General features: G+C 35.4%; 1 protein-coding gene across 1 annotated transcript in view; it reads left to right on the top strand.

The window, feature by feature from the left end:
• The window catches only part of LOC149898552 (uncharacterized), a 28965-nt gene that overhangs the window by 7125 nt on the left and 9130 nt on the right, over positions 1-12710 (top strand). The window contains exons 2-3 of the mRNA XM_090115031.1: positions 644-727; positions 1946-2017. Of these exons, the coding sequence (XP_089971157.1) occupies positions 696-727; positions 1946-2017 (104 nt within the window). The 5' untranslated portion in view covers positions 644-695. The remainder of the gene's footprint in view (positions 1-643; positions 728-1945; positions 2018-12710) is intronic.

Genomic DNA, 12710 nt, shown 5'->3' with positions numbered 1-12710 from the left:
TCGTGACTTTTATTGTACAAAATATCATATACTAGTGTACGTATCCTTGAAGACAATTACTTGCTAATATTATTTCATGATGAAACGGTCAGTCTTCATGTAAGACTTAAAACTGTTAATATGTATTGTCAATATTGGACTGTATTCTTATGTGGTTTAGATACCTTTTGTTACTGACATAACATTGAATTAAGTCGGCAATTAATATAGTTGTAATTTTATTCATTTGAACAATACTAAAGTGCTGAAAAAAGCAAAACGTGAAGTATTCTTGCATATAATTGTCTTCTATTCTAGCGTGAAATTAATTCAAATAATCCAGTATTTTGTTGCTATAATAACTTATATTAACACGCTTTTATTAAATTCACCTCTACGTAAGCAAGTTCGTATGTTTTTAATGTAACAAACACGTTTAGACTCGATTTTGAACCACTTCTAACGGACGGATTTAATTTCAACTTTGTACACTTATCAAGGATCGTTAAGAATACAATAATTTATTTTTTGAAACTATTAATACATTCAACATCTTTATGTACTCTATATTACCATGTCTATACTGAATTATCCATTCCCATGTTATAAATGTTAAATTCCATAATTTTACAAGTCAATTTTATTTTTATTTTTTAATTTCCAGATTGTTCCGAGCTCCGTCCTCGAAGACACACTAGCTATGTGAAGATGTAAACATGCTTCTCAATATTTGTAAATCCTGTCAGTAGTAAGTATTTGAAATTTGTGAAACTACTTACTATAATATGCATTAATTATTATTTATTATTGAACCCATCGTAGTTAATACAAGACATACCTTCTAAATAACATCCACATGTTTGCTTTAAAAGTCCTATAATATAATGCTAAAATTTTCACAAGTTTTTAAATCTATGGTAAACTAGCGGTCCGCCCCGGCTTCGCCCGTGGTACATATTTCGCAATAAAAACTAAAAAGTAGCCTATGTCCTTTCTCGAGTATCAAAATATCTCCATACCAAATTTCATGCAAATTGGTTCAGTAGTTTAAGCGTGATTGAGTAACAGACAGACAGACAGAGTTACTTTCGCATATTTTATAATATTAGTATGGATTTTCCAAAGACTTAAATACTTTTATTAATTTCATGTTTTCTATAGGGACATATTGATTGAAAATCTATTATGACTTGTAAATTGTCTATGTTAGAGAAAGAATTAAACAATATTACCTAACTCACTATAATTGAAAAACCTTTAAGAAAATGTGTAAAGCGACAGTTACCTCATAATATTTATCCTAATACGATACATAATATTCTAGCTGTGATTCTAGCACATTTTTATCATCTAGGTACTTCAAATTTGTAAAAACAAGGTTACGCAAAATATCTTATAGAAACCCAAACATGCTTATCAGGTACTTATACTGTTGCATAGGAAATTATCACATTCGATCAAAAATGTCAAGATAAGTAATCTTGCAAATACTTTACATTATACATAGTTACTAGTAGATACATATATTTGTGTTCCGATTTTTGGAACAATCATCATATTACTGCATAGCTTAGTGATAAGGCCGCCCTTTCTGCTATTATTTAATGTAAACCTTTATGTATTTGTTTTGCAAAATAAATTGTTAAATAAATTTTATACATTATTGTTGTTATACGTCATATAAAGAACAACAGAGTTTGAAAATGCTTGTAATTTAAAGTTTTTGTTTACTCGTCTGATTGTTTAGAATAAGGTTTTCCTGAGGCTTATTATTTATTCGTATTTTTCATAGATTATACTGCTTATTTATTTATAAATTATATAAGTATACGGGTTTAATTTTAAAATACATAATACAAGACTGTTTCTTTTAATGCAGTGTGAATCCGACCATATTTCTATCTATTCCATGAAATATATTTTCGTATAATAATTAGTTAAATTTATAATAATTGTATATTTTCAGCTGTTTGGAGACAATGTACTGGACATGCTGCGAAGAAAGGTTTTGCTTCGACAAGAAAATCGCTACTTATAAGTATGTATTATTAATTAATAATTACATAATTATTATCATCCTTCTTCCTACTAATATTATCAATGTGAAAGTTTGTGAGGATGTGTGTGTGTGTGTGTTTGTTACTCTTTCACGCAAATACCACTGAACCGATTACAATGAAATTTAGCACACATATAGAGGGTAACTTAGATTAACAAATAGGATAGGTTTTATCCCGGAAATCCCACGGGAACGGGAACTATTTACCTACTAACGACAAACTCTTTACGAAATTTAACTATTTTTTTATATATACATAGGTAAATATGTATCAGATTAAAGTATGTAACTGCTTTTTAACTATAAATAAAATCAAATGGAATCGGGAAAAAACCTCGTAATACGTCAATATCATAGAAGTCTAAATAACAAATACCTAATAAACATACATATTTTATGAAAAAATGGCGATCTACGCTTAAAATATATTCCTTGAATAATTATCTTATCTGGTAAATATTGCAATACAATTTGATTCAATAATTTTAATTCCTCAGAAACTGATGATCTAATCGAAAATTTTTTGCCTTTGTTTGCTAAAAAAATTGAATAGTTGAGAATATAGCCACGATTCGAGCACATTATTTAATTAAAATACAAATAAAATTGAAGGCCGTTTATGCAATTACATTTCTCAATTACATAGAAACATCTGGAGATAGATATTAAAATTCCGTTATTTCCACAAATTTATTCAACTGAAGATTATATTTCAATGAATGCATTTTCTTTTTAGGTGTTAAGATGTAGTGGTAATTTGAATCCAGTTTTGGTGTGGTTAGAATCCTGGTTCTTCTGGCAAAGTTTTAACCAAATTTTAGTTTTAATATTATGATCATTATTTATTGTTTAAAACTGACTCAGCAATTACAAAGACTTGTTGTTAGCTATTTTCAGCGAAATGATGTTTAAATAACTAGATTTTGATTCTATTCTATGTTGTTTAATTTCGACCTTCATGGGCTGTATAGTTCAATGAATTTTTAAATGGACTTTTTTACAGTCTTCAAGTATTGGTAGAAATACCAAAATATCCCATGAGTTTTGTTTATATTTATAACTAGTGGTCCGCCCCGGCTTCGCTCGTGGTCCTTATTTAGTATCCTATGTCCTTCTCCTGGCTCTAAACTACCTCCCTGCCAATTTTCAGCTAAATCGGTTCTGCCGTTCTTGAGTTATAAGTGGAGTAACTAACACGACTTTCTTTTATACCTATATATAAAGGGTGTGAATATATAAAGCCGCTACAGGTGTCCCAAAAAGTAGTGATGAACGGAAGCTGGGAGGTAGAGGACCGAGAGGGCTATCCGAATCACCCCCATGTATGTTATGCGATTTTTCGTATTTTCGGAGTTATGACGTTTTTTTCAATTTTTCACCTATCGCCGAGTACGATGATATTTTCACTCATGGTGACGTCAATTGTTGCGCTAGATGCTTGATTTTTTTTTGTTTGCTAAGCTGAAAGATAGGCCAATTCAGTATGGTAACATTTACTATCGTTAGATCTTCGAATGGAATAAAAAAAAGAATTAAATGCCAAGAAAGATAAAATTACCACTGGGTAATTTTGTCACCACTTCAAGGGCCCGTAAAAAAATAAAATCACATAAAAAAACGTGCCCGGGTGACGTATCTATACTTTAACAAAATCATTGCAAGCGTTCCTACAGCTACATGATATTTCATAGCGTTACATCTGGCCATCGTGAAAGGCCATAAGCAGCCTTTCACGATACTTCTGAATGAATTCATATAAGTTTAGTAAAATATGACCATCACGTAATATAACTCTCTGCTACGCACAACTGTAAGCCAAATGTCACTTATTGAAAATCTGTGCCTGTCGCGAGCGCAGTCGCGAGCGACAGGCACAGATTTTCACACAGAGATTTTCACACAGAGATTTTCACACAGAGATTTTCACACAGAGATTTTCACACAGAGATTTTCACACAGAGATTTTCACACAGAGATTTTCACACAGAGATTTTCACACAGAGATTTTCACACAGAGATTTTCACACAGAGATTTTCACACAGAGATTTTCACACAGAGATTTTCACACAGAGATTTTCACACAGAGATTTTCACACAGAGATTTTCACACAGAGATTTTCACACAGAGATTTTCACACAGAGATTTTCACACAGAGATTTTCACACAGAGATTTTCACACAGAGATTTTCACACAGAGATTTTCACACAGAGATTTTCACACAGAGATTTTCACACAGAGGTTTTCACACAGAGATTTTCACACAGATATTTTCACACAGAGATTTTCACACAGAGATTTTCACACAGAGATTTTCACAGAGATTTTCACGCAGAGATTTTCACGCAGAGATTTTCACACAGAGGTTTTCACACAGAGATTTTCACACAGAGATTTTCACACAGAGATTTTCACACAGAGATTTTCACACAGATTTTCACACAGATATTTTCACAGAGATTTTCACACAGAGATTTTCACACAGATTTTCACACAGACATTTTCACACAGATTTTCACACAGAGATTTTCACACCGAGATTTAAACAGAGATTTTCACACAGAGATTTACATACAGATTTTCACAGAGAGATTTTCACACAGATTTTCACTGAGATTTTCACACAGAGATTTTCACACAGATTTTCACACAGAGATTTTCACACAGATTTTCACACAGATTTTCACAGAGATTTTCACACAGAGATTTTCACACAGAGATTTTCACACAGAGATTTTTACACGGAGATTGTCACACGGCCAGGCTAAAAGGCAAAGATACCCAGAAAGATGGATTGGTCGTTGCAGCCTGCGCATGCGCTGGTGACGCCTGCCTTTAACTGCCTCCACGGTCCCTCGACCTAAACTCCATTGATTTGTTTCAATGGGGATACTAAAAGACCTCGGCTACTTGAGAGAATACCACAATTTGAACGAAATAACAAGAAAATTCATAGTAGCAGAAGAAACCATTAAAAATGATAAAAGGGCATTCAGACATTTAAAAGATAACTTTTTACGGTGATGTCACACTCGCACTTGCACTGAGCAACAGCGGGGTCATTTTAAAAATTTCTGGTAATAATTAAACACCTTGTTATTGGTTTTAATTTGTTTTTATTGATCATCATGTTAATTCAATTTTTGCACTTACCACATTCAGATTTAAATTTTTGGATTGAAGCCTTCTGAATAATAAAATGAAATTTTCAGGGTAGCTACCTGATAGATAGAGCAAGTTTTTAAAAGCCAAACGGAAAACTTTTTATGTGATTTTATTTTTTTACGGGCCCTTGAAGTGGTGAACATACTGGGTAATTTTATCTTTCTTGGCATTTAATTCTTTTTTTTATTCCATTCGAAGATCTAACGATAGTAAATGTTACTATACTGAATTGGCCTATCTTTCAGCTTAGTAAACAAAAAAAAATCAAGCATCTAGCGCAATAATTGACGTCACCATGAGTGAAAAATTGAAAAAAAAATGTCATAACTCCGAAAATACGAAAAATCGCATAACATACATGGGGGTGATTCGGATAGCCCTCTAGGTCCTCTACCTCCCAGCTTCCGTTCATCACTACTTTTTAGGACACCCTGTATATAGATTATTGAAGAGTAATGCCATTCTACCTTCTAAATGTATGTAGGTATCTTTCAATATAGTATGTATTTTGTAAATTTCTATTTAGCTCATTTCTAGTAAGTATTTTAGGTTGTTACTTGTTTGTAAAACCTATTTATCTCAAGATTTCAATATCCATTCTCCTTGACACTTTGAATTTCAAGATCATAACGTATTTTATAAATAAGAAAGTAAATAGAAGGTATTGTGTTGAATCAAATATCTAATCAAAAGTGCATGATTTGTGTAATCATAAGGTGATAACTAATATAATATGAATAAAGGTCTCGAACAAAATCAAACTACAGGGTCGATTGACACTATTTAATAATTGAAAATACACAATTTAAACATCATAGCATAGCTAAATAGATCAAAGGATTACAAAATAATGAAACTAGTTATAATAAGACTAATAAGCTGGCCATTAATCATAATAGTTCACAGATCTTCACATATTATCTTTGTACCTACCAACTTTCTTTTTCTATACTTTGTATACAAGTCGCTTTCTTTGTCCCTTTATCAGTAAAATCTTTAAAACTACGCAACGGATTTTAATATGTTTTTTTTAATAGATAGTGATTCTCGAGGAATGTTTTAGTAGGTATATCATTTATTGGATAGACAAAGCGGGCGAAGCCGCGGGCAGGTCGAAAGTAAAAAAAATAAAATAAAAAATCCTCATAAGTCATATACACGCAGGCGATACATTTATTATATGTATTGCAATAATAACTTGCGTTTTTATTCGTCGTATCGATCTCATAAAAATAGCGAAAAAAAACAAATTCTTTATTATATCATAATATTATCTAATACTGATTGATGTTGAGATTTACTTGTGTTTACGGAAGAAGGGAGAACAATGGGTGTACTTATGTTGTAATATGCGATATCTTCGCTAAGATTAAATTATAGAAAATACTAGCGGTCCGCCCCGGCTTCGCCCGTGGTACAAATTGTTCAAATTCACATTTTCTCTACATAAAAACCATCCTCGTACTTCAAGGAATATAATAAAAAAAGAATTATCGAAATCGGTTCAGCCGTTCTCGAGTTATGCGCTTACCAACACATTTTGCGATTCATTTCATATTTCATCATATTCATTCATTTCATTCATATATATATAAAGCTACACTACCACTCACTGACTGACTGATTGACATCGCTTTTCTCGGAAACTACGGGGAAAGTGGGGGGGATAATTATGTGATTGTGTAGAGGTGCGCCGAGTGACCAGAGGAAAAATATAGCGATCTCGATCATCTTCGAAAACCGAGTGGACCCCTGGAGGTGCGCAAAAACGGTGGTACCTGGAGGGGGGGTGTCTGAACAAAAAATGCTCGGAACTGGTGGCGATTACCAGGGGTGGTGGAAAAATGGCGATTTTCGCGAAAACAAGATGGCCGCCGTACTTTGCTAAAATCGCCGTTTATGAATCCTTACGTCTCAAATTTGGCACACGTGCTCTGCTCGAGCCGGGGAATCGATCGGTGCCCCGTTCGAGTGGCTCCGGGCCCCCGTTTCCAACTTCCATACAACGTAAAATCCAACGGCCCGCGGAAACGGTGCGAGTTGGGTGGGGGGTCCCGGAACTAAAAATGATCACCACCCTGGGACGCTACCAGGGAGCCGTAGTGGGACGCTCGATTTTGGAATTTTTCCATTTTTGGCGCAAAGATAAAAACGTAAATTTAGACGAGGTGGCGCAACGGAGAAACACACCAATGATGCATTCATACTCGCCCAGCTCCCAGGATATCCAGAAAAATCCGAAATTTTGAACTTTCTCACAGCCCGCGGAGACGGTCAACGGCCCGCGCAAACGGTAGCAGCTACATCTGGGGTGCTCAAACTAAATGTGTAGTAAACCACGAGCAATTACCACAGATGGTGAAAAAAATTCAAAATGGCGGAAAAAATGGCCGCCGCCATACAAATGCTAAAATGGCCATCGCTGGTCCGATCGCGCTGAAACTTGGCACAGGGGCTTTAATCGAGCCGCACATTAAGTTGGCATACTCATAATCGAGTTTTCACCGCTGGTTTCCGAGTTTCATACAACGCAAAATTCGACGGCTCTCCGAAACGGCGCCAGATAGGTAGGGGGTGTAGAACTAAAAAATGATCAGGAAGATGGGGCGCTACCAGGGCAATGGAGAAATTTCAAATTGGACGCAATTTTTTTTTCAAAAATGGCCAATTTTTCAAAGCAAGATGGTGGCGCCGGTTACTTTACGATCGGTCTGAAAATTGACTTCTATGCTCTAATCGGCCAGATTTACAAAACTACATACTCAGAATTTCTCTCCGACCCCCGGTTTCCATTTTCCATACATCACGAAATTCAATGGTTCTCTGAACTGGTGGCAGGTAGGTCGGGGTCGCCGAAGTAAAAAATGCTTCAAAACCTGGTCCGCTTCCAGGCATGTAAAAATTTATGTTAAAAAGCGAAATTTTTTTTTTCGAAAATTTTGTATGGAAATTTCCATAGTAGGAAGGGTAATAGGAATAGCAACGGAAAAAGACGGCAACGCGGGCTGCTTGCTGCCCGCGCACCGCGCAACCTTGAAGGTCGACAGCCTCCGGGAGTAGAAAATATTTATAAACTTTTGAACTACCGCACGAGCCAAGCGAGCGAAGCGAGCGAGTCACGGCAGCGGCCGGCTTAAATATTCAAATAGGTAGCGAGGAGCGAAGCGACGAGCGTGTAAGGTTAACTTTTGAACTACCGCACGAGCCAAGCGAGCGAAGCGAGCGAGTCACGGCAGCGGCCGGCGTAAATATTGAAAGAAGTAGCGAGGAGCGAAGCGACGAGCGAGTAAGGTTAACTTTTGAACTACCGCACTAGCCAAGCGAGCGAAGCGAGCAAGTCACGTCAGCGGCCGGCGTAAATATTCAAAGAAGTAGCGAGGAGCGAAGCGACGAGCGAGTTAGGTTAACTTTTGAACTACCGCACTAGCCAAGCGAGCGAAGCGAGCAAGTCACGTCGGCGGCCGGCGTAAATACTCAAAGAAGTAGCGAGGAGCGAAGCGACGAGCGAGTTAGGTTACTTTTGAACCACCGCACTAGCCAAGCGAACGAAGCGAGCAAGTCACGTCAGCGGCCGGCGTAAATATTCAATTAGGTAGCGAGGAGCGAAGCGACGAGCGAGTTAGGTTACTTTTGAACTACCGCACTAGCCAAGCGAGCGAAGCGAGCAAGTATCGTCAGCGGCCGGCGTAAATATTCAATTAGGTAGCGAGGAGCGAAGCGACGAGCGTGTTAACTCTTGAACAGAAGCGACTTTAGGGCGATTCCCACTCAAACAAAAAAACTACGTAGGTTAGCTACGTTAAAAAAAAACGACTTCAAAAACAGAAAAGTAGGTTCTTATTTTTAGTGCCGAAAGCATAATGAATTTGATTTTAAACGAAGCTACTAAAAAGACTGAAGTTTTCAATAATATACACATCTTCACACATTTATTGAGTGAATGAGCCAATCCTTCACGCTTTATAAGCGTAGGACTTACACCAAGAGTAGTGTAGATTTTGTATCGAAAATAGCCAATTTTTTGTATCGCGAATAATGTTATTGAATTGCAAGTAGGTAGTTCTTGTATCGAAATAATCTTAGTTCTTGTATCAAAAATAGCGTAGTTTAATAAGTGTTTAGTGCTTGGCACCGACTTCAAACCTATATAGTGAATAATAACACAACTAAATAATATGTAGTAATTTATTATTTTTTACTTTTCCGTTTTTGAAGTCGGTTTTTTTAAAGTAGTTATTTTAATAGTGTAACGAATAAACGAATATACGGTGTATTATTCGATACACCCTTTGACTGTAGTCCTATGGCCTTCAGTTAGATATTTTTAGTGCCGAAAGCATAATGAATTGGATTTTAAACTACGCTACTAAAAAGACTTGAAGTTTTCAATATGTTTTATACATCTTCACACATATTTTATTGTCTTGAACAGTTTATTATGAAAAGTCACCGCTATTGATTAGACACCTCAAATAAATAAAATTCGGGATCACGTTTCAAAAATTTAACCAATATTTGAATAAGTAATTTATAAGCAGTTTCGACTGACTGTAGAATCGCTGTTAGCAAATGTAACAAATGGACAGGAAATTCGAATGCATTTTCAAATGACTGAAGATTTCTGCCCTGGGATGAGCCGCGAGCTGCTTGCAGCTCGCGCACCACGCATTCTCGAAGGTGGACAGCCCCCCGGAATAGAAAATATTTGAATGGGAAATTTATAAGCACTTCCGATTGACTGCGGAATCGCTGTTAGCAGATAATAACAAATTGACGGGGAATTTTAATGCATTTTCAAATGACTGAAGATTTCTGCCCTGGGATGCTTCCGCACCACGCTCCCTCGAAGGTGGACAGCCTCCCGGAGTGGGAAATACTTGAATGGGGAATTTATAAGCATTACCGACTGACTGTAGAATCGCTGTTAGCAGATGTAACAAATGGACAGGAAATTTGAATGTATTTTCAAATGACTGCCCTATTGCTTCAACCCAGGGGCAAAAGGGGCTCGCGGGCTGCTTGCAGCCCGCGCACAACGCACCCTCGAAGGTCGACAGCATTTCAAAATAGAAAATATTTGAATTGGGAATTTATAAGCACTTCCGATTGACTGTGGAATCGCTGTTGGCAAATAATAACAAATTGACGGGGGATTTTGATGCATTTTCAAATGACTGCCCTATTGCTTCAACCCAGGGGCAAAAGGGGCTCGCGGGCTGCTTGCAGCCCGCGCACAACGCACCAGCTAGTTTATATATAAGATTATATAGGTATAGGACATAGGTATTATATGTATAGATAAGATGATAAATTAGATAGTGCTGTATCGTAATCCTACCTTCCTATACCTATTCGGTACCTACTTATTAAATGTTTCTATTCACTACCACAAATATTAAATACTAGCTGCGCTCCGCGGTTTCACCCGCGTGGCTCTATATTATATTATTAAGTATAACTAGTTCTACACTTTTAATTTAATCTATTGAAAAAAAAAAAACTCGTTCTAATTCAATCATAGAAAAGTATGATTATTTAATTTTCCTCAAACTATAAGGAAATATTATTTAATCGGAAAAAATATATCAACCTTGAAATTTTTATTTTATCTCGTGGAAAAATATTAACGTCCTATGTTGGTAATCGTGAAAAACAATATCACAAGATATGATCTATTGTTGCTCATGTTTCAACTGCAATTAATAATAACTTTATTATCTGAAAGTGGATGGTATATGAAGTTGATAAAGAATTAGAACGTATTTTAATATTTATATATTACTAGCGGTCCGCCCCGGCTTCGCCCGTGGTACATATTTACGTTTTCTCTACATAAAAACCATCCTCGTACTTCAAGGAATATAATAAAAAAAGAATTATCGAAATCGGTTCAGCCGTTCTCGAGTTATGCGCTTACCAACACATTTTGCGATTCATTTTTATATATAAGAAGAAGATACTAGCTGCTCCGCGCGGTTTCACCCCCGTGGCTCCACTCCTGCTGCCCGTAGCGTGATGAAATATAGCCTATAACCTTCCTCGATAAATGGGCTATCTAACACTGAAAGAATTTTTCAAATCGGACCAGTAGTTCCCGAGATTAGTGCGTTCAAACAAACAAACAAACAAACTCTTTAGCTTTATAATATTAGTATATATAAGCTTTAGAGAAAATGTAGAGAAACGGGAATTTTTTGAAGTATTTATACCTACTCAATGGATGATACAATATCTACTTACCAATACTTACCTACAGTCGTTTTCGCCAGAGAGCCGTATTTTTTGTAGTTTTTATCTCCTATTTAAATAATAATACAATTTGTTTTTATAAATTATATTTATATGCATAAGAAGCCAAATTAAATGATGAGAAGAAACGCATTATTAAAATATAAAATGTAGTTAGGTCGGTATTATTATTTCAGACTAAAATACAAAAAGTCAAGAAGGACAAAACCTTTGACGGTGTTCCAGCTTGATTTTCACAATTTCATTATTACAATAGAACTTATATCGGCACTCAACACTATCTTCACTCTTCAGTTTATTCTAATTATTATCACACAATATGAGCGGGTAAGCCCAATGTTAACATTGTATTATCGCAGGTATAAAAAAAAAAAAAAAAGGTATTATAATGTAAATCTTTGTATTTACGTTTATATTTAGTCGGATTATAATTATAATTTATGGTCTCTCGTACTTCCCTCGTATTAGAAATGTTTCACCATATTATTTTTAAAGTATAGTCTTGTCTTTAAACTTAAGAAGGTGTTGATCTGTACTAATATTATAAAGCTGAAGTGTTTGTTTGTTTGAACGCGCTAATCTCAGGAACTACTGGTCCGATTTGAAAAATTTTTCAGTGTTAGATAGCCCATTTACCTATAGCCTTCCTCGGCCTATATCATCACGTTTAGACCAACAGAAGCGGACCCACGCGGGCGAAACTGTGGGGCGCAGCTATAGACTATAGTTCAACTTACTATTGTTAAAATTATGTGGCCATCAATCATCACTCACAAAGTTATTACTTATCTTTTACGGGGACTCACAATATTTAAATATAGTGTGGTTTGTTGACAAATCTTTGCTGCATAGTTTTTGTACTACTTAGTATCCAAACCCAGATCTTATGCATAGTAAAATAATTAAGAGAGTGTTATAGTTGGATGAAAATTGTATAAATGAGGTCGCTATTCTCTAACAAAGACGTCAATAATATAGAGCCAAGAGCAATTGCTAGGATAAGATTGTTTATAAATTAATCAGTATAAACAAATGCATGAGTAAATTTTATCCAATAAATACATACATAGGTAATTTATAGAATAATGCGTAGAATGAACTTCCTAATCTTATAATTATTATTTATTAATGGTATCAAATGTATGAACAATTTCCTACTGCCGAATTAAATAAAAATACTATGAAACGAAACATATTTATCAGAATCGGATTATGATACGCTATATATATTTTATGTAAAATGCGTACTAAAATAACT

This window comes from Colias eurytheme, chromosome 22 (genome assembly GCF_061535395.1).
Source record: "Colias eurytheme isolate Ceu_HAF_F1 chromosome 22, ilColEury1 Martin Lab GWU primary, whole genome shotgun sequence".
Classification (NCBI taxonomy): domain Eukaryota; kingdom Metazoa; phylum Arthropoda; class Insecta; order Lepidoptera; family Pieridae; genus Colias; species Colias eurytheme.
The sequence above is the reverse complement of the archived record's forward strand: the minus strand, read 5'-3'. Positions and strand labels throughout refer to the sequence as shown.